This window comes from Pieris brassicae, chromosome 1, assembly GCF_905147105.1.
Source record: "Pieris brassicae chromosome 1, ilPieBrab1.1, whole genome shotgun sequence".
NCBI classification, from domain to species: Eukaryota; Metazoa; Arthropoda; class Insecta; order Lepidoptera; family Pieridae; genus Pieris; species Pieris brassicae.
In genome coordinates, this window is record NC_059665.1 from 13,594,814 (window position 1) to 13,622,559 (window position 27,746).

Sequence of the window (27,746 nt, forward strand, 5' to 3'; positions counted from 1 at the left end):
TATTAGGGCCTTACATATGAAATTGGCGTTTTGTATGGGAAGAACAAAAGGTAGATTTTTTAAAATAGATTTATTTATAAAGATTTTTTTGTCGAGAAGCAGTAGTGGCCTACAGCGATTATAAGCCCTGGTTGTTTAGCGGCTAGCATTTCCATGGTTTGCAGTTGCTGACAATAGACATCTGTCGTAATTGTCTGGCCAGATTTAGAAAACTTATATTAAACCCAGGTACCAGTCCACCAAACGCTCACAATTAAATTTTTAGAGTCAATTTTCGCTTGGGGCACGATTTTGCTGGGTTCAGTCATTGCGATGAGCGCTTACGATAATCGTACAAGATCCACTTTTCATCACAGGTTAACGATTTAAAATCCCATCATTATTGTGCCTGTTTGAGTAATATAAGTCGACGCGCCTTTGTCGATTTGTTACACTCAATTCGTGGGGTTCAACTCAAATCTTTCTCAATTCTTCGTTATCAACTTTGGTCTCCGGCCGTCCACGGGGCTTCTCCTGCAGGTCGAAATTTCCAGAACGGAAACATTGAAACCAAGAACGCACTGTTTTCTTTTGCAACGCCGCCGCCATACACATGATTAACCCTTCGAGTCGGTTCTTCAGCACGATATTTCATGTTTTCCATTGTATAGTGACACAAAGAAAAAAAATTAAACGAGAAAGAAATGAATTCAATTTGGAGAATTCAATCCTGACCAAAGAGTGATATCACCGCACTTGTCACATCACAGCGATCAGCTACCAAAAATTGTGTACATAATATACCCGGACATAACGGTTCCGTGTTAAACGTCTTTACGTAACAGACAAAACGTGGACAATATGTTAAAGCGCAAGGCGCATCTAATATCTCTGGATAAGCATTATTGCAAATAAAACAAAGCAATTGTAAATACGTTTTATTAGAAAATGAAAACAAACTTTCTTACTCTACCTAAGGCACGACGTGTCAAAATAACCGCACAGCACAACACAAGGAATAAAGCAAATCCCAATTTTATTTTTCAGACATTGTATTAAAATATTCCGAACTGAAATTTAATAGTAGTTAAATATGAAATATTTATTGAGACTGTTTTCGAGTCTATTGAGTGACAAAATGATTTTTTTTAGAAAATACAATGGAATGACAGTCGTATACTTTAATATAAATCCAATAGTCAGCTAAATGTCTCTATACATGCTTTAAATTTCAAAATTGTTATGATAAAATGGTTGTATATTGTTACTTAGATTGCTGTAGCGAGTATATGGATTTATTGCTAAGCCATGAAGGAAAACTTGATATGTCGTGAAAAATAGGCGATATAGTTTAAAAGGTATATTCATAATTTACATAATATACAACAATTTCACATAAATATACAGGGAATAAACAAAATCGCATCAAAACATAAATGGTGTGGATTTGTGCGTTTCAATTGTTTTTCATATTTTACAAAACGTTAGTAAATACTCATATATAATAAATTTTATATCTAAAGCGAATTAATTACATGTCCCTACACATTAAAAATGCGAGTGTCTTAATTGAAATAAATAAGTTTTAACATAATTTTAATTCGCAATTACCAAAATGTCTTAAAGTTAAGTTTGTACCAAATCGTGTTATAGGTGGAGTTAATTTTATAAAGAGAGCAAATTAATTTTAAGGTGGAAATTTCAATAAGCTTTTCAATTACTGAAAAGTGATTTTCATACCTTTTGATTTCGTACATAGCAAAATTTTCAAGAAAATTTTGAATGTTTAATCGTTTGGAAAAAAACATAAGGAATTATGTGCTGGTCTTTAATTTCTCATGTGATATTGTGTCAATGCGTCTTGACAAATGTTAGGTATATGTTTTTTTTTTTGTAATTTGTTCCTCAACCTTGCTTACAAGTCCCTCAGTTGGTAATTGTATTTAAATATCGAAAGTTCCTATAATTAATTTAAGTTACCTTATTTATTACAAACAAATTTCAAAACGATCCGAAATGTCAACGTCAATTTGACAGATCTATTATCTATGATTTCCTAAAATTAAAAATTTCACAATTTCAAAAATCGAATCGCCTCCTATCTATGACGAAACGCCGCCTTTACTAAAAATATATATAAAAATTTAAAAAAAAATATTTAGAAAAGACACAATCGTGTTCAGTCGTTATGACATAGAGAAAAGACTCGGTTCATAGACATGTCTAACAAATTTGACTTGTCAAATGTTATGCCCAAATATTAAACATTTTAAATATTTTTGTGGTCCCGTTAATCTCTAATGGAATGGGGCAGGTTTTTTTGTAGATGTTTTTGCGAAAATTCTTTTTTTTTTAATAAATTTACAAGGAGAATTTTTCGTTACTCATTCTGTATGTCTAATAAGAAAATAAAGCTCTTTAATCCGCTGATAATTCTGTACAAACAAAAGTTAAATTTCAAACATTTATACGACATCTTGACATGCTTATGACAGCTGAGACTATTATCTATGTCAATGGGTATATTAATTTGTAAAGGGTACGACCCTATCTTGGCACATGAGGTCAATATTGGTCCACGTCGGCCGTCGGCGCAACTGAATATACTGATGGCGGTCTGTAAACAGCATAAACATAAATAATTGTATTATATGTATGTGAAAATAGTACAAAACATCTCAGGTGGATATAAATTTAATAGAAATGTAGGTACATATAACTTTGATAGAAATGTGGGTAGGTAAAAACTACGACCACTATAAGCCAGTTTGTTAATTGAATGCTTGAGGAATATAGATAGCTGTTTCGTTTTGTTATTCAGTATCTGTTTTGCATATGTTGTAATAAATGAATATTTAGATTTTCGTATGTTATTGCTTGGTAATAAGTTGTATTTTGCAATACAACATTTTTCATGAATCTCATTCATGAAAAAAGGCTTGAATATAACAATCATATTCTTCTTATTTGCTATGCTTATTAAAAATAGTATATGTTATACTTATAACATTTAAGTAATAGAAATCTTGTCCAAATCGAATCCCAAATTTAAAAAATATATAGAATTTTACCTCAGCATACGCCTAGGCGCAGGAAGACGTGAAGGTCTCGGTAACGCGGATGCACGGGATTCGAGTCCCGTTTGAGGTCGTTGCGGCTCCATCTGAGCTGGCACTGGAAAAGATTGATTTGATTGAATAGGCATAAATATACCTTTTTTCAGGAGAAATTGAAATTAAGAAGTGATTTCGAAAAGAAGTTACGAAAAAAAGGGTATAGTCATATTTTAGCCATTGTTGTCAAATTTAAAATAAGTAGATTGTCAAATTTTGTTTGACACGCTCCTTCAATAAAAAGTAAATATTATAGCCATTTAATATAAAGGCTACGTTATAAACTACTCGTTGCAATTACGAGACGTTATCTTACGAAATCCATGAGAAGCTTACCTGGCACTTGACGTGAGGGCACAGAAGTCGGCCTTGAAACGCGCAGTTGCGACGCACACGCTATAGAAGATGGCCGCGAACATGGTGGCTGTGATTTTTAGATACTTTCGTTTTAAAACTTATAAATATAAATAAAAACAATCGCATCCACCACCAAATCATAAATATCGACCAAGGACTATTAGCAAGCATTTCGAGAAAATATTGTTCAATTATAATTACAGGTATTACAAGTGAAATGATCTTTGAATACATTAATTATTAACTTGTAGGTTTAACACGCCTTGTAATAATAATAACAACATGAATAATCCAAGTGGCGCTACGACACTACGAGAGTCTTGGCCTCACTATATGGTACTGTTTAAGAGAAATTACAGAAAGTCTTTTCTTTCGCTAGAAGAAACTCCAATTTCAAATTTTATTTGTAAGTTTTAATCGCTAGCTACTAAACACTGCTCGAAGATAACGATATTTAGGCAAAACAAATAGTTATGACATTAACATATATGAACCAAAACCGTCTAAACAATAGCCGATATCGAAATCGATTTAGCATTTGATCAAAAGTCATATGAGTAATATACTAAGAGACGAAGCTAAGATAAGTTTAGCAATATTAGTAGCGTAAAGCATAAAGTGCGTTCGGTATTCTAGAACGTGTGTGAACACGTGACAATCATTTGTTTACGATTATTTTATATTAACAGCTCTCGCGTTTGATATGAGTTCGATATTTCAAAACGTATCTCATGTTACGAACGACAAATCAAAAAGTTTTTATATATCAGATTCAAACTGCAACGTTCTAGACGCACGAAACGCTGAGGGGACGTTCAAGTATTACGTAAGTACTATAGGGGGGCGGGGAGTGGGGGTTGGCGAAATGCATTTCTGAAGGTTGGCGGGGATAAATTGCAGTAAAATGCGTAATACTTGTACGGCCCCTAAGTTAGTGTTTTAGTAATGAGTATGTTAGTGACTCACGAGAGCGTAATGATTCCGCATGGAGACGGGCACACCTGTCGCGATGGGCGCGGCCGACAATCGCAGCTAACGATGTTAACATATTACAAACACATAACATATAATTGTATTCCTTAGCACGATCGAGACTGAGACTTTAAAAGTGATCGCTATCACTCCTATTTGTCAAAATTTAATACCTTTTTCAAAGTACCGAAGTTGAACTTAGACGTCTCTTTCTGAATCCCTCAGAGGCGTATACTAATATAACCAAGCTATTTTGTTATGAATTTTGATTTTTCATATTTATTACTTTGCGTTAAGGTATACTTTGTAATGCACATTTTGGCATTCTGAATTGCAAACCGCAAGAAATACTACCTAACTTAACTCACTAGTTTCCTTATTTTTTTAAAATGGACAAACTTACGGAATAGATAGGGGAGGGGTAAGAAAGGCATCACAGGACTGCCCCAAGCGAATCGAATACTTCATGATTTTTTTTTATGTGAAATTGCACAGATAATAATCCCTACAGTACCTTTATCTATTCCATACGTTCCGTCAGTTATCAAACATAAGAAAAATCATGCTAGAAATATCACAATTATACATTAACTGTTACACAGCCCAAACACGAATGCTCCACCACCACAAGTATCTTAGCAACTCTCAAATCCAAATTTTAATTTACACATTTAAATGAACAAATCCAGTTTTAATACGTTTACTGTTACCGTTTTTATAAGTTAATAAAAAAACACTTTATTCACGAACGAACCAGTTCTCTGTCTCGTGTCTTTAAAAATGGGAAAAATATTCTTACACAATCATATCACATAAAAAGTATAGAAAAACATACTAAATGACATTAAACTATCATAAAACTTACATCTTTAGGTTGAGCCAACTGGCTTTGCGGCCTTTCTCTCCGCAAAGTTTCCGTTCCCTGCCGCACGAGTGCCGGTGGCGCTGTAAACGCAGGCTTCGATAGCTTTTCAACGTGCACATCGACATTTTCGTCGTGCTGAAATTAATTAATTTAAAAAATAAATATCTACGCTACTCAAGCTCTGGATAGTTCAGTAGTATTTCAGTGTATCTGTTATATAAATTCTACTACTGTTATTTTCATAGAAAATAAGGACGAGCTTGTAGGTTGGTAACAAAAAGACATTCAATGAAAGGCTGTGGTGGGTTATTCTGCTTTAATATTTTTTTTTTATCTCATAGACAAGGCCTGAACCTGCACATAAGTCTTATGTGTCTAAAACATAACGGCGTTTTCATATAAAATTCCAATTGGGTTAACATAATTAACATCTCAATATTTAAAATACCTGCAGTGGCGGTATAACAACCGACTGCCTCCTTTGCGGCAACTGGGTCATAGGCTGCGCGGGCGCCGTGGGGCTAAGGGCGGGATTTGACGCGTACACATTACGCCTCACCATCGTACGGCCCGGTATACCAGGAATCGTTCTGCCAGCTGTAATTAAATATATACTCATAACATATATCCATTTTTTTAATTTCAAAGGGACAATGAACAAAGGTAACAGAGTGGTATCCTAGGAAAGGAAAAATAAGCGAGGAAGTGTAAGGCGTTGGGAGGTCGACGTAAGGTAGGAGGCTCATCTGATGTTAAGTGATACCACCGCCCATGGACACTCTCAATGCCAGAGGGCCCGCGAGTGCGTTTCCAGCCTTTCAAGAATTGGTACGCTCTTTTCTTGAAGGACCCTATGTGGAATTGGTACGGAAATACTTCAGTGAGCAGCTGGTTCCACATAGCGGTGGTGCGCGGCAAAAATTACTGTGAAAAACGCTCAGTCGTGGAACGGCGGACGTCGAGGTGATACGGGTGGAATTTCGTGTTCTGCCTCGACTTACTTGGAGCCGTTAAATCAGGACTACAGCGAATTGATTTTTGATATCTAGCATACCTGGTATCCGATTAAGTTCTCTATGTGAACTGTACTGTCGCAACTTAGACGTCGGCAAAGCCATTTTTCTTGGAACACTGGTGGGAGGAGGCATTGTTCTTACGACTCCTGAAATTTATAAAAACCTTTCATATTCACTAATTTTTTTAATAATTTTCTCTCATCGATCGAACTATAATAAACAGGCGTCAGTGTAAAAAAAAAGCATGATGCATGGGCATATTTTCTTATTCGATTTCGTGTGGAGAAATCTCTCGACGACAAAATTTTGAAGGTGGATAGACCAGATTAAGGGAACAGGAGGTACATGGCAGAGAGTAGCAAAGCGCGTACAGAAATGGCGGTATTTGGAGGAGGCCTTTGCCAATAAAAGGCTCACCGATATCTAAAAAGAATGAGATGTTATAAATATGAATGTGTTTAAAAGTATCTGAAATAAAAGACTTTTATTATTATTTATGTTTCACAATTTTTATTATTATTAGACGACCACGACTGCTCGTCTCGAAACTTCGAAACGTTATACAGGTTGGCCAAAGAGCCACGGATCAAACGCAACTAGGGGTTAGATGGGGTCATCAGCTGCAAAGAGTTCCTCTACGTAGATAGATCTACGATGTTTTAGCCTCCCAATATAAATTGACTTGATTATTTATACTAATTTGATTATCTATACTCACGAACATTGCCTTACCGATTCTTAGAGATGATAAAAAAAAACTACTGCACGGAAGTTACTACGGTTTTCAACTATACCTAAATGTTTTTTTTATAGAACAAGCAGCAAACCTGAATCACAGTCCACAGTCCCACCGGATGTTAAGCGATACGCCACCCATAGACACTCAATGCCTAAGGGCTCGCGAGTGCTTTGCCGGTTTTTTTAGAATTCGTTCTTGGTCCGATTTGCAAGAATCATTAATGACAGGCCATACGGAATTGGGGTCGGTCTATAGCATATAAATTCTCTTACCAACACTAGAAGGTATAGAATTTGATTTCTGTTGTACTGGGCTCGTTATTTTCTTCTCTGGTGTGGATTTTCCGGTTAAAATATCACGCTTGGGCGCTGCCCGTCTTACCACCGTCCCACTATTTATCACTGTTGTATTCAGATCGTAGGTTCTCTCCATACCTACAAATTTAATATTGTGATTAATTACAGTCAAAAATATTATTTCGTGATTTACATCTGTTCTATCTATATTGAACAATTCTACTTAGAAAAGGACACAAATTTGTGTTTAACTTCAGCTATTAGCCGCTATTCATTCCAAAGCTTCAAAATCCAAATTCCATGTTTAAAAACCAACCTAGGAGTTCAGGCACTTTTTATCGAGCGATTGGGAAGCGGGGCAAATTGCAGTAATATTTGAACGTTAATATCCGCTATTTTATTAGTAATTTTTTGCTTAACAATTACTAGTACAACCTAAAATTGGAAGTATAACATTTATGTTTACAATAATTGTAATGTATTTTAGAAAAGATAGCTTGTAACATATACTGTAGATATAGCATTATTTGATGTGGGATGATAATAAATATAAAAAAAGTATTTTTTTAGTAACTAAGATTTTAGGAATGTCACTGATGTGACGTACGACCTTCAAGCGTTCGATTAAGGCAACTACCAACACTGACCCAATGACAAGTGTCATACGCAGAAGACTGATCACAGACTCGCCTATATAAAAAATATATAACTCATCAGGTAATTAATACCTTGTGATTCCTTTCCCTAAGGAAGCTATAAAATTGACTTGAAGTATACGAAATACGTTTTTGGATAAGACTTACCATTTCCATCCGGGACTTTGATGACCGTGTATGACTGATCTGTGATGTCATAAATGGGCGAAATCGTATGTTGCAAGTTCAAAAGTTCATTCTTCGTCCCTTTCTTTAGTACCAGGGGTGTTGAAGCGACGTGCAAATCTGTGAAGAATATATTTTTCAAATTTTTGCACGCTACAGCTTAACGTACACGTAAAGCTAAAATACATTTTCGTGCATTTTGCAACATTATATATTTTATTTATACATTACAATACATTATGTATTTTAGTTTATAAGCTATGCACATTGTATAAATGTGATAATTAGCTTGATCTAAAAATTCAATCTGTTTTCTTCTTATTGATTTATATCAGATTTTTTTGTTTGTATCTTCGTATTTATTTCATCTCTAGCTAAATTAAAGTACAAATTACCTAAGTACCTTTCTGGCACTATGGTTGTCCTTGAAAATTTAATATTTTTAGAAGTACTAAGTCAGATGAACATTTTAAGAATAAAATTTGTTGTTATTAACATTAACATACATAAATAACCATTAAAAATTTAGTCTATAACAAGCGTATTTTTCATCTGTAATTTAGACGTTTGACGTTGACGTATGACCTTTATGGCATATACAAGGTGTCAGCTGTCATTTTAATGTAAATTAAATTAATTATACCGTTCCGCTTTTATTTCCTCGCTTTTGTCCATTAAAATTCCTTTTCCAACTTCAATCTCTATCCTTCTATCTAATATAAATATTGATGTATAAAGAATTTTAGCCAGTTTCATTTTTCATAAAGATATAAAATTATAATCATTTATGTACTTATTATATACCTAATTTATCTGATCCTTTTCAAAATTGAATTTCACGGTATTTCGCTTACTACAAAATAAATTTAATTTATACTTTAGCCTCAATAACACGTGGTAATCATGATATTAAATTGTAGCCTATATGACACGTGTGTCGGTTTACCATAGCAGTGCCATCTATTGATTACTTACTCAATCCAGTCGAAAAGTATCGACATCTGTCAGAATCTTTTGGAGTTAGCAGATAATTGTAACTGTCAATTAATCATAGACAAATAATTTGCAATAACATAAAATTGCGACTATAATTAAATATCTAAGCTATTCTATCTCTTAAGTTGGACCAGACTGTTCACGGTGTGCCAATTTAATTTAAAATCGGTTAAGTAGTTTAGGAGTCCATCGCGGACAAACATCGTGACAGAAGATTTATATATATTAAGAAGATGAGGCGACTCACTAGGGTCAGCATGATCCGGTGGACTACTGGAACTAAAAGTCCCCGTGTCGGTTTCAGCACTTTCACTTGACCCTACCATTGCGCGGTCTTCCAGTCCCCAATCCTTAAAAAAAATATATTAACAACGGATTGGTTTGACCAAAATGGGATTAATTATATGCAGAATCTGTAATACACTAAAAAATCTATTTTGTAATCATATCAATTAAATATTTGTGATAGAGACCTTCCCCTACAAGCAACTATGCATTTGGCACATTAAACCAGCTTTTTTTTGTAAATAAAATTCGTTTTACTAAACAAATTTTTTGCCGAATTACTCGGGACTCAAAAGTCCTTCTTATTAAATCGAGGAGTAATGCACTTCGTGCAGATAAAGACAGACTTACATCGGGATTTAGAGTTCTTTCGGCACTGTCAATCAGGTTCATAGTAGCTGAATTAATATCAATTATGTGTGTTTCATTCGATTTCACGTACACCACAGTTGAATCGATTTGATTGATTTTAGGAGACGCTTTCTTGAAGGTGGCATTTCTCTTCGGTGGCTCTCTCAACGACTCCTCTTGCTTCATGACTCTTCTTCTAGTTAATAATTCTGCTGCGTTTTCCATAGATTGTCGCGGTACTGTTATAGTTTGATTAGGTAGTTGTATCGTTTTGATGGGAGATGTGTCGCTTGGAGATTTCTCAGCTTCTGGAAGCGCCTTTCTAGCCAATGACAACTTCTGCCGAGCCTGAATAATCTCGTTTAGTTCTTGTTTTTCCATCGTAACGTTCAAACTGGTCTTCCCTTCAAGTCTCTGTACCTCTACTTCATTGAAAAACGCATCGTCCTTTTCGAAGGTCGTGTTAACATTTTCTTTTTCCGCATCCGTATCACTAAATTTATTTGAGAAGTGCAGAGTTATTGTTTCGCTCATCTCGCCATTTCTTTTCGGCGACTCTTTCGAATTATCACTATTTTCGTTTAATACTTTCGCGGTATCGATTTGACAGGCCTCCTCTTTGGCTTTGGTGTAGCTTTCGGAATTTTTTATCGAATCCCGTTTAAATGTATTAAATAGTTGACATCTTGGTCGAGCGGCTAGAAGTTTCTCAGATTGCTCTAAACGTGTGAAAGTGGCTGAACTGAAAATATTTGTATCTGGAGTGTCAACCTTTCTCGAAGAATTTGATACAATGTAGGAAGAGTTGACAGAATTAACTAAACTAGGTGGAAGAGAATCTAGAAGACTATCGTTATCTGGATATGTTGTTTGCGAAAGAAAACTGGTATTCATGTCTTTATCGTCAAGAATACTCAAAGTCATGCTGGTCATCATCGGATTCATACTCTCACGACCTAAGGTGGGTGGACCTGAAATTGAAAATAACGACTAATTACGAGATTATACATCGCACAATAAGCATTGTACGATAAAAAGAGAGAGACTACTCTTAAAGAAAAATATGTAAACTGAAAAACAGTTGACTTAGTTGGTACGGTTTTTCTGGGTAACTAAAATATCACGTATAATATACCTGAATCCCTATGCGGCAGCGATTTCTTTCCATCAAGCGAGTCATGGTTGAAATTGCCCGAATTTTCCATAACAAGTGATGAAACAAGACTCGGTGGTGACATGCGCATAAGTGACTCGCCACTTTGATACATATTGAGACTATTTCTATCCGCAAAAATATTTAAACCCCTGAAAATTTGTATTTAATGTTAGGATACCTAAAGTTAATCAAATATAAAACAACGTCATTCCAACACCACTGGATATTATTACTATTTGGTTAATATAATCGCAGTTCTGTCACAGAATATTCTTAAAAGGATATTAAGAATATCCATAACGCTAAATCACCTGCATCATGAGCACACCTCACTCACACCCTCACGTACATACATACCCTCACACACCCTCACATAACAGCCGAATTAGGTATAACTTAGTTAAATGCATTTAATATTTTTTATTACTTTTTCCTTTCGTAAATATTTGCACCTTCTTGCATATACATATGTATTTCATTTTTGGCTATATCTTTATTTATTATTTATTTATTAACACTTCGTTACATTACAATATAAAAAAATTTAACATAATTAAATTAAAGAGGAGAGCAACTGGCGGCCTTATCGTTTTCGAGCGATCTCTTCCAGGCAACCACTGTGAGTAAAGGAAAAAATATACGTGCATATTACATAAAGTTATAAAGAAGAAACTAAACAGGAACAAAATATAAACTAAACTGATACTGGATACATGAAAAACAAAAAGTAAAAAGTGCACATGAATCACGATAATCGAATTAAAGATCAGTTTCACGTCAGTTAGTAGTTAGTACGATGTGGACAGGTAATGTTTGTACAGAAGAAATTTAAAGGAAGACAGAGAAAGTAAAGTCTTTAGTGTAATTATTATATATGTTATGTTAACTGTAGGATTACGAAAGAAATAAGGATTTTTTTTATTAAATGTTCTAACACGAATTACTACCGTCTAACTGAAACATGTTTAAATATAATTTTTATATTTTTTAATAATCACTAACTGTTACATTTCTGTATTAAAAAAAATCTTGATTTCTATAAACACACAAAAATTGTGTTAGTATTGAACACGCTATTTGCCGGCAACGCACTTAACGTCAGGTGAGCCCGTTTGCCTCCTATTACATAAAAAAAAACACGACAACTTAATAGATTTTACTTAGCGATTGCTAACTTCCACTTAGATTACATCACCAATCAATACAATTCACTTTCGCGTGACTGCCAACTCATCTCGACCAATCAACACGTTCTTTAATTTTGTCTTTAAATGCATTACGATACGCTATCACTTTAAATTTATCAAGGATATGATTCAGCGTGGAATTGAGAAACAAAGCTTCACCTATGGACTCCCGTATATTCAAGTTTTGCCGCATTCATTCGCACTAAGTCGCGTTTCTGAATCCCACCCCCAGTACAGAATTAGAACTATAGCTCCTGTTATGGCATTTGACTTACGAGAATCAGACTTTGGCTAAAACCCTTTTAAAGTCAATAAACAAACGACTCGTATATATTTCGTTATTGTCTTAGAAACTTTAGATAAAATAATAAGTGAAATAAATGCAATGTGTTGCGCTTCTCCATTATCCAACTGAAGTCTAAACTTTTTTTAATTTGAAAATTTTTAATTCTAAATTTTTAATTTCCAAAAGTTATTCTATCACTTATACGCGAAGTAAAAGAAATTTTTACCCTCAACTTAGTACAATATTAAAAAGAAAATGATTTTTGATACAGTGCCCAGTATGCAAAGAAAGTACGTACTTATTAAATGTATTGTGTAGGTTATGCGCCGGTTGAGTGTAGTCGATGTTAATTGGCTTGAACCGTGTATGATCCGATGTCCGGTCTTCTGACATGTCACCATCTTCTAACTGAAAATTAAAAAACATTGATCAACTGTGTTAAAGAAAAAAAAACAAAAGTTAAATATTTTTATTTACGTAGCGTAAGTAACCTTAGATTCCTTCGAATGCAAGAACAATAAAACATAATATCAGTTTAACAGTTTAACATATACAGTGAACAATGTTGGCTTACTGGCTTCAGCATGCGATTCTCATACCTAAGGTCATAGGTTCGATCCCCGGCTGAGCACCAATCTATGTGCGTTTAACATTCACTCGACCGGTGTGTCAACTCAACGGGGTGTTTCAGGCACAGGAGGCTGATCACCTACTTGCCTACTAGATTGACAAATGATCTTGAGACCGATACAAAAATATGAGGCCCGGACATAAATTTTTTTAAGCGCTAAGTGTTTTTTTTTAACCATCCAGTATCCAGGATAGCTTAAAAGGTAATAGAATTTTTCCTTAACCTTAACGCGATAACATGTAAATGCGATGGACTACATAACCCTATGATCCTACATCAATTAAATAAAAAATGTTTATTATGGAACATAAGATACAAGTATCACTTATTCCACGTCATTAAATTTGAATCGGTAAACATCCCTACTCATCGGCAAAGAAAACAGAGGATTTAGGTCGAGAGAAAAAGCCGGCGTAAAAAACTATCAAGCTCAGTACGGAATCGGTACACCCAAAGCTTTTTTATAGATATTTCAAACCTTATTGTGCGTAAACAAGTGATAATAAAATCTATCGAAATCGAAAGTAAAGTTGCAGGCAGACTGAATAAGTGCAGCCATAATCGTAATGTATTGTATTTGTAAATTTAATTTTGGTAGTTATTTCGAGGCTTTTGAACTTTCACGATGGTTTTATCTGTGTACCTGATGATGATGTAGGAGAGTAGTGGATGATGATGACGGTACCCCGTTGTTTTACGAGTTCTACTATAATGTTTCAGTTGTCATAAAGCAAAGCGAGATATATAATAATAATAATTTTAATTTCCAATCATTACAATAAAAATACAGCTCAGATATTTAGATACATCTTTTTCCTTCTTGTTATCCTATATATCGTGGAACATGGTGTAATGATTGCAGCTTACAAACAGTTGCAGTGTAAAACAAAAACTTCGCTATTAAAAAAAATATTATGTATTTCTTTTTTGACGTTCATAAGTGTACATTATATTACCTATATGAATAAATGATTTTGACTTTGACTTTACTATATCCTGCGATATCCATCAGACTGGGGGGGCTTAAGATCGGTAACCGTCGGTGAGTCAAGGTTCTTTGAGGTGATTAGACATAAACTTACTTTCTTTACAAGGGCAATATTTTTTATTTATTTATATCAATTAATAATTACCGTTATACTTTTTTTATAACACATGTTAAGTGATACTAACGCCCGTGGCCACTCATTGCCAGAAGGTTCGTAAGCGTGTCGCTTATAAGAATTGGTACGCTCTTTTCGTGAAGAACTCTAAGTCGAATTATTTCGGAAATACTTCAGTGGGCAGCTGATTCTACATAGTGGTAGTGCTGCTTAAAAACGCTCAGTTTTGGAACAACGGACGTTGATGTGATACGGGTGGAATTTCGAAGGTTGTAAGTAAAATTGGTAATTTATATACTGTGAATAGAAACGTTATATTCATTTTATTTTTAAGTTTTTTTTTGACACTCTCAATGCTCTCAATTGGACCGCCCATGGACACTCTCAATGCCAGAGGGCTCGCGAGTGCATTGCCGGCCGCTCTTTACGTACGTCCTTTACGTTACGCTCTTTTATTGTAGGACCCTAAGTCGAATTGGTTCGGAAATACTTCTGTGGGCAGCTGGTTCCACATAGCGGTGGTGCACGGCAAAATTGCCTTGAAAAACGCTCAGTCGTGGAACGGTTTATTTATAACAGGCATCATTAGGAAACGTAATGCATGATTAATGTGATGCACTGACAACGTAAACAGTCATAAGACAATTTTATAGAGCAACGTCACACAAATCATTGACTCTTGGCACGACTTGACTATGACATAACATGAATGGCACACAATTCGTGTTTTCTAGAATGAAATCACCTTCGTAAAATACTGTTCATGCACAGTAAATTCGCGTTAAAATATTGCTTTTTGTATTTGTGTTGTACCGGTCTTGTTAATAATAGTAATAAAGATCTTTCATTTAATAGATACTATTATTAAGACTTTGTATAGGAATCAATATATCCGCTATCGTCTTTTCTAGAATACCTTTATAAACCATAATATTTTCCACAGCTTTTCATAGATTTGAGTAACAAACATGTGAATCGTGTGAGTGTAAACGTAGCAAGAACGTCGACTTTATCAACCTTATAAAATATAAAATCTTTTAGAGCGTCCATTCGCAATGTATGTCAAGATAAGAGTGCATGCACTCTAGTTTAAAAATAATACACAACTACAAATCTTTGCAGACATAGTTTTTTACGTAACAATATAAATTTTTGTAATATTGTATTTTAATACTTTGTTTTCGCTTCATGTACTAAATATATAAATAGCCAAAATAAATAAAAAATCAGTCGTGATACATCCTTTTTAGATTCCTCAAATTTCTGTATGTTCATTTGTCAATCTAATAAGCAAGTAGGTGATCAGTCTCCTGTGCCTGACACACGACATCGACTTTTCTAAGGGTATAAGACAAGCCGGTTTCCTCACGATGTTTTTCTTCACAAAAGCGCACATAAAAAGTCCATTGCTACACAGCCGGGGTCGAAGTTTCGATCCAGTCAAGCCACTAGGCCAAACTGCTCGAACTGAGCTAGCCAAAACTGAACATTTTATTGTTCGACCTGGAAAATAACTAAGTAGCTCTGCGGCTTTTAATACTGTCAATATTTTCCGTGTTAGAAAAACTAGAATGTATGAAAGAACAGTTAAAAGCAAAGTATTTTTCACATATTTTTGGAAATGTATCGCATTTGACGAACAAACTACGGACAGTACAAATGATAGACATAATTAACTAAAACTAATCCAATTAAAAGCTAGCTATTTGCAGCTAAAACTTTGTCCCATATACATTAATAGATCCAACCAGTTATCACTTGCAGATTTGCGCAACGTCTAGCCTTCAAATACAAATTGACATTATTTACTACAAAAATTATGTATTGCGTCATACTTCCTGTAAGTTCAAGGTATTCGACTTATTTTTACCGCTCTTACGGAGTATCTAAAACGCCCGATGTTACTTCCGGATATTTAAGAGGATGCTTATTAGCAACAAGATTGCAATTCGGGGTTCTACCTTTAATTTTCTTGTGAAGAGAAATCTGCCAGTACCAAAGTTACCTATAAGCCAAATAGCTATTTGCTGAAACCCCGGTGGAATGCAAAAGCTACCCTAGAGCTATAGTGCTCCTGCGTTCCCGTCAATTTGACAGTACTTTTTATTAGTGGTTACAGCTAGAAATTGTTCGGATCCTATATATCAGCCCTCACGGCTTTATGCCCGGTTCACTGCACCTGCACTGGAATGGTACAGTGAACTCTTTCTTGCATCGGCTATCTATGGCGCGTCAGTGTTTAGATTTGTTTATGACGTTTTACGTGCAATTTTAAATCGTTTGAATGGTTTGATTGTTATAAATTTACAGTTTATATGTCACTGGCCTTAGTATATATATATGTGCACAGTTTGTGTTTCCACCACATCAACTTCCTTTATATTAAGAACACTTATACAATAAATAAATAAAAGTGATCAATCCAGTCCAGTTGACTGGAATGACGGTCTATTTTTCATTCCAGCTAACCCAATCCAGCGCCACTGGAATAGTGTGAACGGCCAATCCAGTGCTTGAATACCCGTTTAACAGTGAACACACATTGTTGTTATTTTATGGAATTTTATAGGTAATTCCGAACAATGAAGTTAACTGAAAACCAAACACTTCAATTTGTTTCTTTGTACAGAGTACATGTGTATTTGTGGGATATCACTTCGGAATTTTATAAACACAAAGGCATGCGCCAATCCGCCCTGCACAAAATTTGTGATGGTATGCAAATAGAAGGTTTTACAGTAGAGGATGTAACAAATCAAATCAAAATCTGTATTCCAAGGGATCTTCTGATTTTAGCTGGTGCAAAGGCATTGCTGAGCCTCCTTTTTCATTTCTTTCGCTTATCCAATATCTCACCCAAATCCGCTTTTTTCTTTTTAGTTCCACTTCATCAACTACTTCTTCTAACAGTAATAATTTTGAACAGTTTTAAAACAATTTCTAAACTTCTTTCTTGAAAGCATTGTCACTGTAGTGTTACCGATCTAACAGCTTTTGAATGACTGGAATAATGTGGACGTTCTATTCCAGTCCAGCACTGGACTGGTATAATGTGAACCGAGCATAAAGATAGGAATAAATCAACTTTTTGTTTATACTCTTTATAATTGTCAAAAACCGTATAAATTGATAAATATTAAGAACTGCGTAAGCGAGAAAACTATATTAATGAGAGTAACTCCGTAAGGCAGAAACTCGGGTTAGTGAGAAACCTCTATAAGAAAAGCGATCGCGGCCCCTTGAGCCCTCCCTTATCCAGGTTTGACTGTATATTACTTAGATATTAATGATTATCCATCTTTCAAACCATTAGGAACCACTACTACAAGCGTAAACTTGAAACCAATTAAACCATGATTTAGGAATTCTTAGCTATGTGCGGTAACCACTATGCAAGAGAAAAGTCCCCGTCAATAGGCGGGGACTTATGAGAGATGTACGTACAGTAACGGAGCAGTCGAAGACAATTAGGCCACTCCCAAAGAACAATCTATTAAAAGAATCACAACTGTGACGGTAACCTATAGACGAACTAATTGAGCGTTAAGTTTTAAACCCATGTTACGAAATGGAAATCTAAATATACATAATCTCATCAAAGGTATATAAATAGAATTATTTTTCTTTGCTGACTCGGTCTATTTTACGTATAAAAGCTGTGTTCTTTTCTTTTATTACTTATAAGAATTAACTTTTATTGGAAAAACAAATAAGACTGGAGGCGTAATTTTACATACACACATGAATATCGGGTCGTAAAATGCCACAAATGGATTGACAGCTTTTAATACATAAATCTAAATATTTGATTCACGTTATAGACTACCTAAATCAGTGGCTCCCAACGTGGTGCCCCACAGGGGGACAATTGGATTGTTGCTATTACAACATTTATTTAATTTACAAAATTAAGTAATTTTTTGAAAATTTACTTACTGTGATTCGTTAACGATTTCCTCGTAATAAATTTTTTTTTTTGTAATTATGTATGGGCATAACAATTTTAGAAAGGCTTAACACCTACTTCAATCGTATCAGGACTAAGTTCTTTATTAGTGTAAGGCAAATCAGCAAAACTGATAGGTCACGATTAATGTATATCAGTTAGCGAAATCCCTTGCTACGTAAAAATGTATATTTAATACTGTATATATATTCTTCAATCAATACTATATACCCTTACCTGTGGATCATCATCCAGAGCCATACCACGCCTTTTCACCGCAAACTCTCTGATAACATTACTATTCTCCGTATTAACATCAACATTGAACGTTTTCAGCCGCAACATGGGGCTGATTGGGCCCAATGGGTTGTTATACTTGTTGTATGTGAGATACTTGTTGGCCGACTGGTTGAGAGGTGGGTGGTGGGGCGACATCGCTGGGTTAACTTCGACTATACTCTGTATGCTAGGTCTTTGTGGGCGACGTTTTGGTCTCACGAACGTACGTGAATCGAATTTATGCTTGTCCGGTGCCGCAGCTTGATCTGAAAGTAATAAGATTTTACTGACTAGTTCTTGGAATAGCTTAAGATATTGAAATATTAAAAATTAATTCTAAACTTAGGCGTACATTTTAATATTCCTCATCGACTATATACAGGTGTCCCAAAAGTCGACGTCAAGTCGAAATTTTGTAAAAAAATTCATAGGTAATGCCACACCAGTTATCAGAAAAATTTAAAAAAAAATTAAGTCATGTATTTTTGAAGTTATGGAAATTTGCCTTTTATTCCAGAAAATGTACACCATGTGACAGTTTTTTCATTCCTATTGTTACAAATATTTACTTTTTGCCAAAAAAATTTCTCTTACGTCATCCCGAATAGTGTTTTATGTAACCTATGATCCTAAACTCTGTGCTGATCACTCCAACTTGTAGGAAAATCTAATTTTATACCGTACCAAGTTTTCAAAATTAATTTTTCGCACTAGTTCAACTGATCGTCCTGAAAAAAAATGTACTACTCCAGTTTGGCAAGCAGCTTTAAAAGCATTCGCGCATTTAATAAGGATTCTAACGTGGTATAACACTTACTTCATTATTTCTTAGATCCGCCATAAAAAAATTTTTTGTTAAACAAAGATTGTTTTTAAAAATTTCTCTGGAATTACAAAAAAACGACTCTAGTGCACCCAAAGCGTTCCTAATAACCACAGCGTGGTTTAAATAAGATGGCGTAAAGTGTGAGCGAGACAGATAGTGACGCTACTTATTGCTATTGACATACGCACTACAGGTCAGTACGCAACGCTCCTTCGTTTACTACGCATCTTTTCGTATTCGCTGGTGTTATTTTGTGTTCTAACTACTTTGGCTTCGTTTACGGACTTGTTTGCTTGTGATTTGGATTTTACATTTGTGATCTACGACGACCTTTACTTTTTCCTGGACTTACGTGTTATTGTGTATTTGTACCATACCATGGCTACGTACACTACACAGGAATATGCTAACATGCACCTCATTTATGGGGAATGTTTATGTAATGCCAGTGAAGCCGCTAGACGGTATCGCGAGAGATACCCTAATGCAGATCGCTATCCGGATCACAGAGTTTTTACCAATGTGCACCGTCTACTGTTTTCTGAGGGCCGACTGCCAAACCAAGTAAGTGCACGGTGAAGGTAGAATTTCACTACCCTACGAGGCAGTTTTCCTTCAAGCAGTTGATGAGGACCCAAGTTGTTCGGTACGTGGAATTGAGGCCAGCACAGGTGTGCCCAAAAGTACAGCTCACCGAATACTACAAAAAATGAGTTCCATCCATTTCATGTACAGCGGGTACAATCCTTATTACCTCGAGATTATGAACCTCGGGTTGCTTTTTGCCACACAATAATTCAAAAACACCGAGAAGACCCACAATTCTTAGAATTTTTTTTATGGTCAACTTTTAAAAAAGACGGCTACATGAACCTACACAATCTGCACGAGTGGCACGTCGAAAATCCACGATTGATGAGACCAGACAGATCACAGTACCGTTTCAAAGTTAACATGTGGACTGGAATTTTGAACGGAAAAGTCATAGGGCCTTTTGATTTACCAGAAGTTTTAAATGCTGAAATTTATTTAGATTTCTTACAAAATCATTTGCCCAATTTGCTGGAGGACGTGCCGCTTACTATTTTACGAGATATGTGGTTCCAGCAAGATGGTTGTCCAGCGCATTACAGCCGCTTAGTTCGAAACCACCTTAACGAGGAGTATCCAGACAGATGGATAGGGCGGGGTGGTACAATCTCGTGGCCCGCCCGCTCACCCGATTTAAATCCTCTTGATTTTGTTTACTGGGGAGCAGTAAAGGAAGAAGTCTATTCCAAGTCGATTCAAAATGTAGAAGAGCTTAGACAGAGAATAGCGGAAGCAGTAGAATTTGTGAATAATGGACGATTTGCCCGCTTCATTTCACGATCTTTTTTAAGGAGGTGTCGAGCCTGTATTGCAGCTGAAGGACGGCAATTTGAACATCTTTTATAAAAAAAGTAATAAATCTAATCATAAAAAAGAAACTGTCTATTTTACTTATTTGCGTCCGTATGTCATAAGCGTCACTATCTGTCTCGCTCACATTTTATGGAATGTCTCTCTCCATCTTATTTAAACCACGCTGTGGTCATTAGGAACGTTTTGGGTGCGCTAGAATCATTTGTTGTAATTTCAAAGAGATTGTTAAAAACAGACTTTGTTTAACAAAAAAAATTTCTTATGGCTGATCTAAGAAATAATGGACTCAGTGTTATACCACTGTAGAATCCTTATTAAATGTGCTAACTTTTAAAGCTACTTGCCAAACTGGAGTAGTACATTTTTTTTTCAGGACGATCAGTTGAACTAGTGCGAAAAATTAATTTTGAAAACTTGGTACGGTATAAAATGAGATTTTCCTACAAGTTGGAGTGATCAGCACAGAGTTTAGGATCATAGGTTACATAAAACACTATTCGGGATGACGTAAGAGAATTTTTTTTGGCAAAAAGTTAATATTTGTAACAATAGGAATGAAAAAACTGTCACATGGTGTGCATTTTCTGGAATAACAAAAAAATATCCATAACTTCAAAAATACATGACTTATTTTTTTAATTTTTCTTATAACTGGTGTGGCATTACCTTTGAGAAAATTTCGACTTGACGTCGACTTTTGGGACACCCTGTATATAAACTTAAAATACATACAAATAAAACTCGCGCACAAGCATAGAATTACATAGTTAGTTTTATTGTAAATATAGTAAATTATTAAAGTCGGACTTATAGCCTAATAATTAAATTACTTTAGGACCTGACTACGCTGAATTAGTCAGTCGAATTATTACTCTGTCAGAAGAAGTGTTCTAGTGTTGGTTAGGGTACTGGATAAATAATATCGAATTTCGCAGAAACGACTTCGCCGCGTTCCCATTGTTTTTTTTAATGTAATAGCAGGCAAGCGGGGAGGATCATCTGATGTTAAGTAATACCGCCGCCAATGAACACTCACATTGCCAGAAACCTCGAAAGTGCGTTGCCGGCCTTTTAAGAATTGGTACGCTCTTTTCTTAAAGGTAAACCTACCCTAAGTCTAATTGCTTCGGAAATACCTCAATGGGCAGCTCGTTCCATAGAGTGGTGGTGCCCACTGTGTCAAACATATTGAAGCAAGTTTGATCAAACTTAACTTGTATGCCTTTGTATTCTGTGCAATATAGTTGGCGCCATATGAATAAACCCTATGTATTTTTCATGTATCTCACGTAGACGTCTATCAAGGTTATTAGAAGTGACGAGTAATTATCTGTGTGATTGAGACGGAAGATAACTGCATAGAAGGTGAACGCACTCATTAAACCTAGGTTGGTTTTTAGGTGGTTAGGTTGGTTCACTCTCAAACAGTAATATAGAAATATATTTTATTCGAGAAACGCCTATCAATAAAAAACAAAAATTCTTACACAGGTTTCGTACATAGCCGATAAAAATATATTTAAGTTTTTTTAATAATTTAATTGCGGCTAACATTCTCTGACGACTTGTAATTCAAAATCGAATCGAATCAAATCGTACCAAAATTCCTAAATTAAGTCTTCTGAAACTGTACTCTTATTGTGTACTCATTTGTTTCAGCATATGGTAGTTTCTTCGGACGTCGAGAATACGAAATTCCGTATCACCTTGACGTCCATCGTTCCACATCTGAGCGTTTCTAAAAGGCAGTTTTTGCCGCGCACTACCACTATGTAGAATCAGCTGCCCACTGAAGTACTTCCGACTGAATTCGACTTACGAGTTCTTCACGAAAAGAGCGTACTAAGTATAACGGTAATTGTTTATTTTTTATTTTATTTATACTTTTATAATACACATAATTATACAAACAAAAAACAAACAGTAAGTAGTAAGTAGGGTACATAAGTTATTAGGCAACAGGCGGCCTTATCGCTAATAAGCGATTTTTTTCAGGCAACCCTAATCTTGCCCTTATGAAGAAAGGAAGTTTGTGCTATATCCAATAACCTTAAGGACCTTGACCCATCGACCGCTACCGATCCTAAGCCCCCAAATCTGATGGAAATACTTCGTTACCGCGATGCGCTGGATGTCATAGAGATATATAGTATTTCAAAGACAACATTGTGGAATAAACAAGTTATTTACAATTCTTGTTTCGACCTTGAAATCTAAAAGAGCCTACTAAGTCTTAAAGGGTCGGCAACGCACTTGCGAGCCCTCTGGAATTGAGTGTCCGTGGGCGGCGTTATTACTTTACATGTCCGTTTGCCCCCAGATCTATTAAAAAAATTGCTTTTCTGCTCCGATGAATAAATATGAGAGAAAAACTCACTGAACACTGTATATCAAATGTATTAAGCAAGGGATCCAGAATTCATATGATCTTCATCAAAACCGCAAAATAGATTTTATTACTGATCTGCATTCATCATACCTAACATAACATACCTCCATAACTGGATTACCGATACTACTATACTTTAAAATTAACGTCTCACCGAAGCGCTTATATACTGTATTAAAACATCAATACTAAATATATCTCCAAGAGAATTTCCAAATTAATTAGCTCAACTACTTAATATTACACTATTTGAAATCAAGAAACAAAACTATGCCTAGGCTTAGTGGTTATAGTTAGTCTACATTTAGTTTTAATTCTCAATAAAAAAATATGTTCACAAAGCTCCAATTGTTGACCAGGAGAAGTCCCCTGGTCAAAGGCATCTAGACTAAGCAGTCAAGATGCCTTAACATTAGTGTACGTAGAAATACAAAATCTAAATATGTCGTTTCGAACTGTCATATTGATACAAATGTTATATTCTATACGATAACTTTTTTCGACGCTTTAATTTAAGTACACTGTTTCAAATAGTCTTTACACTGTAATGAAAATTCCTACATAAAATAAAACAGTGTAAAAAGGTGTGATTTAGCATTTAAGGGCTTATAATCCTTTCCCTACATAGAGCCTATTTGCTAATGCCACAGCACTAAAACAAGAAGTGGTTATATCCACTCCATACTGTATGTAGAACAAAATGCATCAACCCGCAATCGGAACTCCTTAAATGGAACACCATTTGACAGACAACACGTCCGCAATGTTTATTATGCCAATTATTATGTAGGCTCTGTTACATACTTGTTAAATATCCATATGTACTCTAACTTAAAAAACTAAGCGTTCTGCGTCTATTTAATGCCACTTAAAGAAAAAATAGATGTGTCTCACACGTCATTGTAATATCGTCATAAAAATCGTAAATATATGCCATACGAGGACTAAAGTTTTACCGACTATACCGTTGAGAGCATAGTAAGGTAAAGCTACTAAATCTGAGTATTCGATTTCACAGTATTAGTGTAGTTTTAAGTTCTGTATTGTATTTTATTTTTTAATGTATTATTTACGTTTGGATTGTCTGAAACAAACTGTTTTAGTCGATAATTTTACATCTTTTATCTATATTTATTTTTCTCTTGTTCTGATTTGTGATTTGTGTTTTTAACAATCGTGTATTACTAACGCGACTGTCACATCATGTCATATTTAAATGGTAACGAAGAAATTGGTACGTAATTAGGACAACGATAGTATGCAATGTCCGCACGCGACCATAAACCTCATGAAAACGCATTCTAGAAAGTGAAACGGCTATTCCATACTCATAGTATGCTGATAGAAGCGTGGGCAATCCATACTCGGATGACATCATTTATAGACTTAATAACGGCCGGCGATTAACGCGGTCCAAATCGATAGTTATGTTTCTGATGTTACAACGATCTTTTATTATCCCAGTACAAAAGATCTTAATGATATCCATTTAAGCTTTAATAAGTAAATTTGTTTAGATTTAAGCAATATAATTACGATACTAAATAATTGTATAACAACATACATGTGAAAACGTATTTATAAACGAAAAGTTCAGTATAAAGGAAGATTTATAACAGTTAATTAAACGAAAGTCAATGCCTATTCTCTAAGAAAAATTATGTGCAATTAAAGTAATGTAGTGTAGAAAGTACAAGTATTTTCACTTAATATGATTCCCACGTTCGAAATATTTGAGCTTTGTACGAAATAATAACTACAGTTATTGTACTTAATTAAAAAAAATGCAATTCAATTTTTTCACGTACCGTTAGTTGTGACATTAACCTGCTGTAATTAAGACATGTACAGCTGAAATTCAACACATTAAGTCTTTACTTATATTGTGAAATTTTACAAATTAATTAATTTAGTGTTCTTTAATTATATCTAACTATAACATTGTTAAGCAAGTTTATCACTTATTAAAATTAGTGTGGCTCAACTGTACGCTTCGTATAATTATGCATTTCACGCCTTACGATTTGCGAAGGAACAATAAATATTTGTATTCGGAATACACAGCTGGCTCACCTACTCTTACTCATACCAAATGCATTAAAAATATGATCTATCTATCAATGACTTCCAAGGCATCACAAGTGTCATGTCATGTCGTTTACTTCATTCGTGTTCTTCCTTCTTTAAGGTGATTTTTGCGTAAACAGATTTAAATTGATATGGATTACTTGGATTGGATACATGACAAAAATCAACCATGAAGCGATTTCATATCGGCCAACATTCATAGACCATAAATGCATATGACAATCAAGGAACAATAGTATTGTAACCGGATGAAAATAAGAATAAGTCATGTAGGAACCGTATCTTGAGAAAATACTTGTATAACCAGTTACTTCCTCGTTAGCTTCCTATGTTTTTACCTTCAATCAATATAATGACGAAAATTACGTTTAAGAATGATTTAACTACGTATTAATTTACGTTAAGTATTCACATTACGCATGCGTGCGTATATTTTTGAGATTATGTTTGAAATCATCGATTTGTCGTAATTATTTTATCAGGAAATGAAAGTACGTCTTTATAATCTAGCGCACCTAAATCATTTTCAGTATCATAATCAGTAAAAATTAAAAAAAATATATAACATATTTAAAATAGATTTTTTTATATACAATATTATTTGTGCTCCATAATACACCTGTAAATGCATCACAATTGAATGATTGTTTTTGCCTTGATACTGCTGGTTGGTTTAAGGTCTTTTGTACCAACGATTGATTAATAATGGAAGTTTCCATCATATTAACTATATAACTATATATAGCCTCCATAAAAATGAAGACATCAGATATTCGGATATCAGATATAATAATGCACTGCTATTTGATAAGAAACAAGTACATATTTGATAATATTACATAGATAAATTAAAATTAAAATAGGTTATCATTGTTGATTGGACATTGCATTATAAAAAGTTTATCTATTACTTTCTATTTTGTATACTAATTAGGATTTTAAAGACCTACCATTTATTAAATAGAGCTTTTATCAACTGAACCAAAAGAATCCTCTATGTAATAAAAACTACACTATGCCTACACTGTAAAAAGATACTTGTATATACATACAGATATACATCTTCAGGAATTGTAATTATTCTTGAACATTACCAAAAGTACCAGCAAAGTTAGGATTACATTAAACATACTTTTTTCTAATAGATAGACAATGTTTGTCTAGAAGTTTTATTTTAAGTAACTATAATCTCCACATGGATAAATACTTCATAAGCACATATTTTTAAGCAATAAATATTTGAGATGACTCATTCTTTGTTGAAAGTTTATGGACCATAACCAACATCAATGAAGTGGTTAGAGTAACAATAGCTTTATGTACCTATACATAAAAATGATATTTATTATGTTTTAGAAGATAAATAAATATTAATACCTGTAGTCTGGTGTCTTAATTATAGTATTCTAAACTGAAATATGAGCTTAGTGACTGCATAGGATCAAGTTATTGTTTCTGCCAGCTAGAATGTATCTCCTATCATGTTACTTGCACAATATGACAATACATTGTTTAGGTTTTGTTTCATATTACACATTTATTTTAAATTTTGCCTATATATATAGCTGCCCAGCAACTGAACATGAAAATTAATCACATTATTATAAGTACAAAAAATCATTTGTACAGAGACTTCGTAATGTCACATGATTACTCTAAAAAATACTACTAATTCTACAAGTAAATTATTATAAGATTTTTCTGATTTGCAAATAAATTCAAATTTTAGTTACTTACTTTTGAGTACATTATCCAAAACAGCCAGTAAGTCTTCTTTTGCTTTGATATAATCATCATCTTCATTTAAAGGCCAGTCAAAGTTTAATTTGTATTCAAAAAAATCGAACTTTTCTCCTGAGTCACCAGATGCTCTATACAACCTAAAGATAAATGAAAAACTTGATTTTAATATAGCTAATAATACAGGTTAGGTATGGATTCATTGGCTGTTGAATCAGACTTTGTCTTATTAGGAAAAAAGCAAGCATTCTTCCAGCAATCTTTCCATAATAACCACTATTATTAAAACACTCAAGATTTTTTAAATATCTAAATTATTTTTAAAGTAACAAATGTATTCAAATTGTAGGAAAATCCAAATAAACTATTATCAAGACTTAAGATGACTAACAGGTGTATGATATGTGTGTATGGTATGTAGATGAGTAAATATTTGTAGACAAAAAAACAATCATGTACATATAAACAGGTGGTAGTTCAAGAATCCTGTCAGTCTAGTCCGTAAAGTGGACTTGGATTTGTCGCATGTTCAAACAACGTATGTAGAAAATATATGCTAAAAAAAGTAAACAACTTACCAAGTCTGTTCATCTGAAAAATCTAAGGATTCCACGTCAATCAGATCAGAATCGATCATATTATCTTTGTTTATATTGTGATCAAACTGATTCATAATACCGAATAAACCACAACATTAATTTGGCACTTATTCATTAATCACATTAAAATTTTTGGAATTATTAAAATATAAGCACGAATACTACTGAACAAATTAAATAAAAAATTAAGAGTCTCAGAATAACACGAAAATGAAAATGTCCCACACAAGTTTAGTTTGGAATTTGGCAGATTACACAGCTGCCAAAATCTGACAACGGTTATTTTCATAGACAACTTGTTACCTACAAAGACTAGTAGAAA

General features: G+C 34.3%; 1 protein-coding gene across 2 annotated transcripts; it reads right to left on the reverse strand.

Annotated features, from left to right (window-relative positions):
• Nucleotides 1-904: 904 nt before the first annotated feature.
• Nucleotides 905-27,672, reverse strand: LOC123707458. 2 transcript variants are annotated; one of them, XM_045657517.1, is made up of 16 exons: nt 27,404-27,672; nt 26,823-26,965; nt 18,337-18,644; nt 12,718-12,827; nt 10,926-11,095; nt 9,791-10,761; nt 9,402-9,504; nt 8,141-8,278; nt 7,314-7,475; nt 6,341-6,448; nt 5,735-5,883; nt 5,287-5,421; nt 4,416-4,481; nt 3,429-3,516; nt 3,051-3,153; nt 905-2,596 (listed from the first exon to the last, which is right to left on the reverse strand). In XM_045657517.1, exons 1-16 carry the CDS (start codon nt 27,496-27,498, stop codon nt 2,545-2,547), a joined length of 2,901 nt encoding a protein of 966 aa, XP_045513473.1. In that variant the 5' UTR covers nt 27,499-27,672; the 3' UTR covers nt 905-2,544. The 2 variants fall into 2 exon arrangements, with proteins under 2 accessions (XP_045513473.1, XP_045513483.1); XM_045657527.1 differs by lacking the exon at nt 4,416-4,481.
• Between the last annotated feature and the right edge of the window lie 74 nt (nt 27,673-27,746).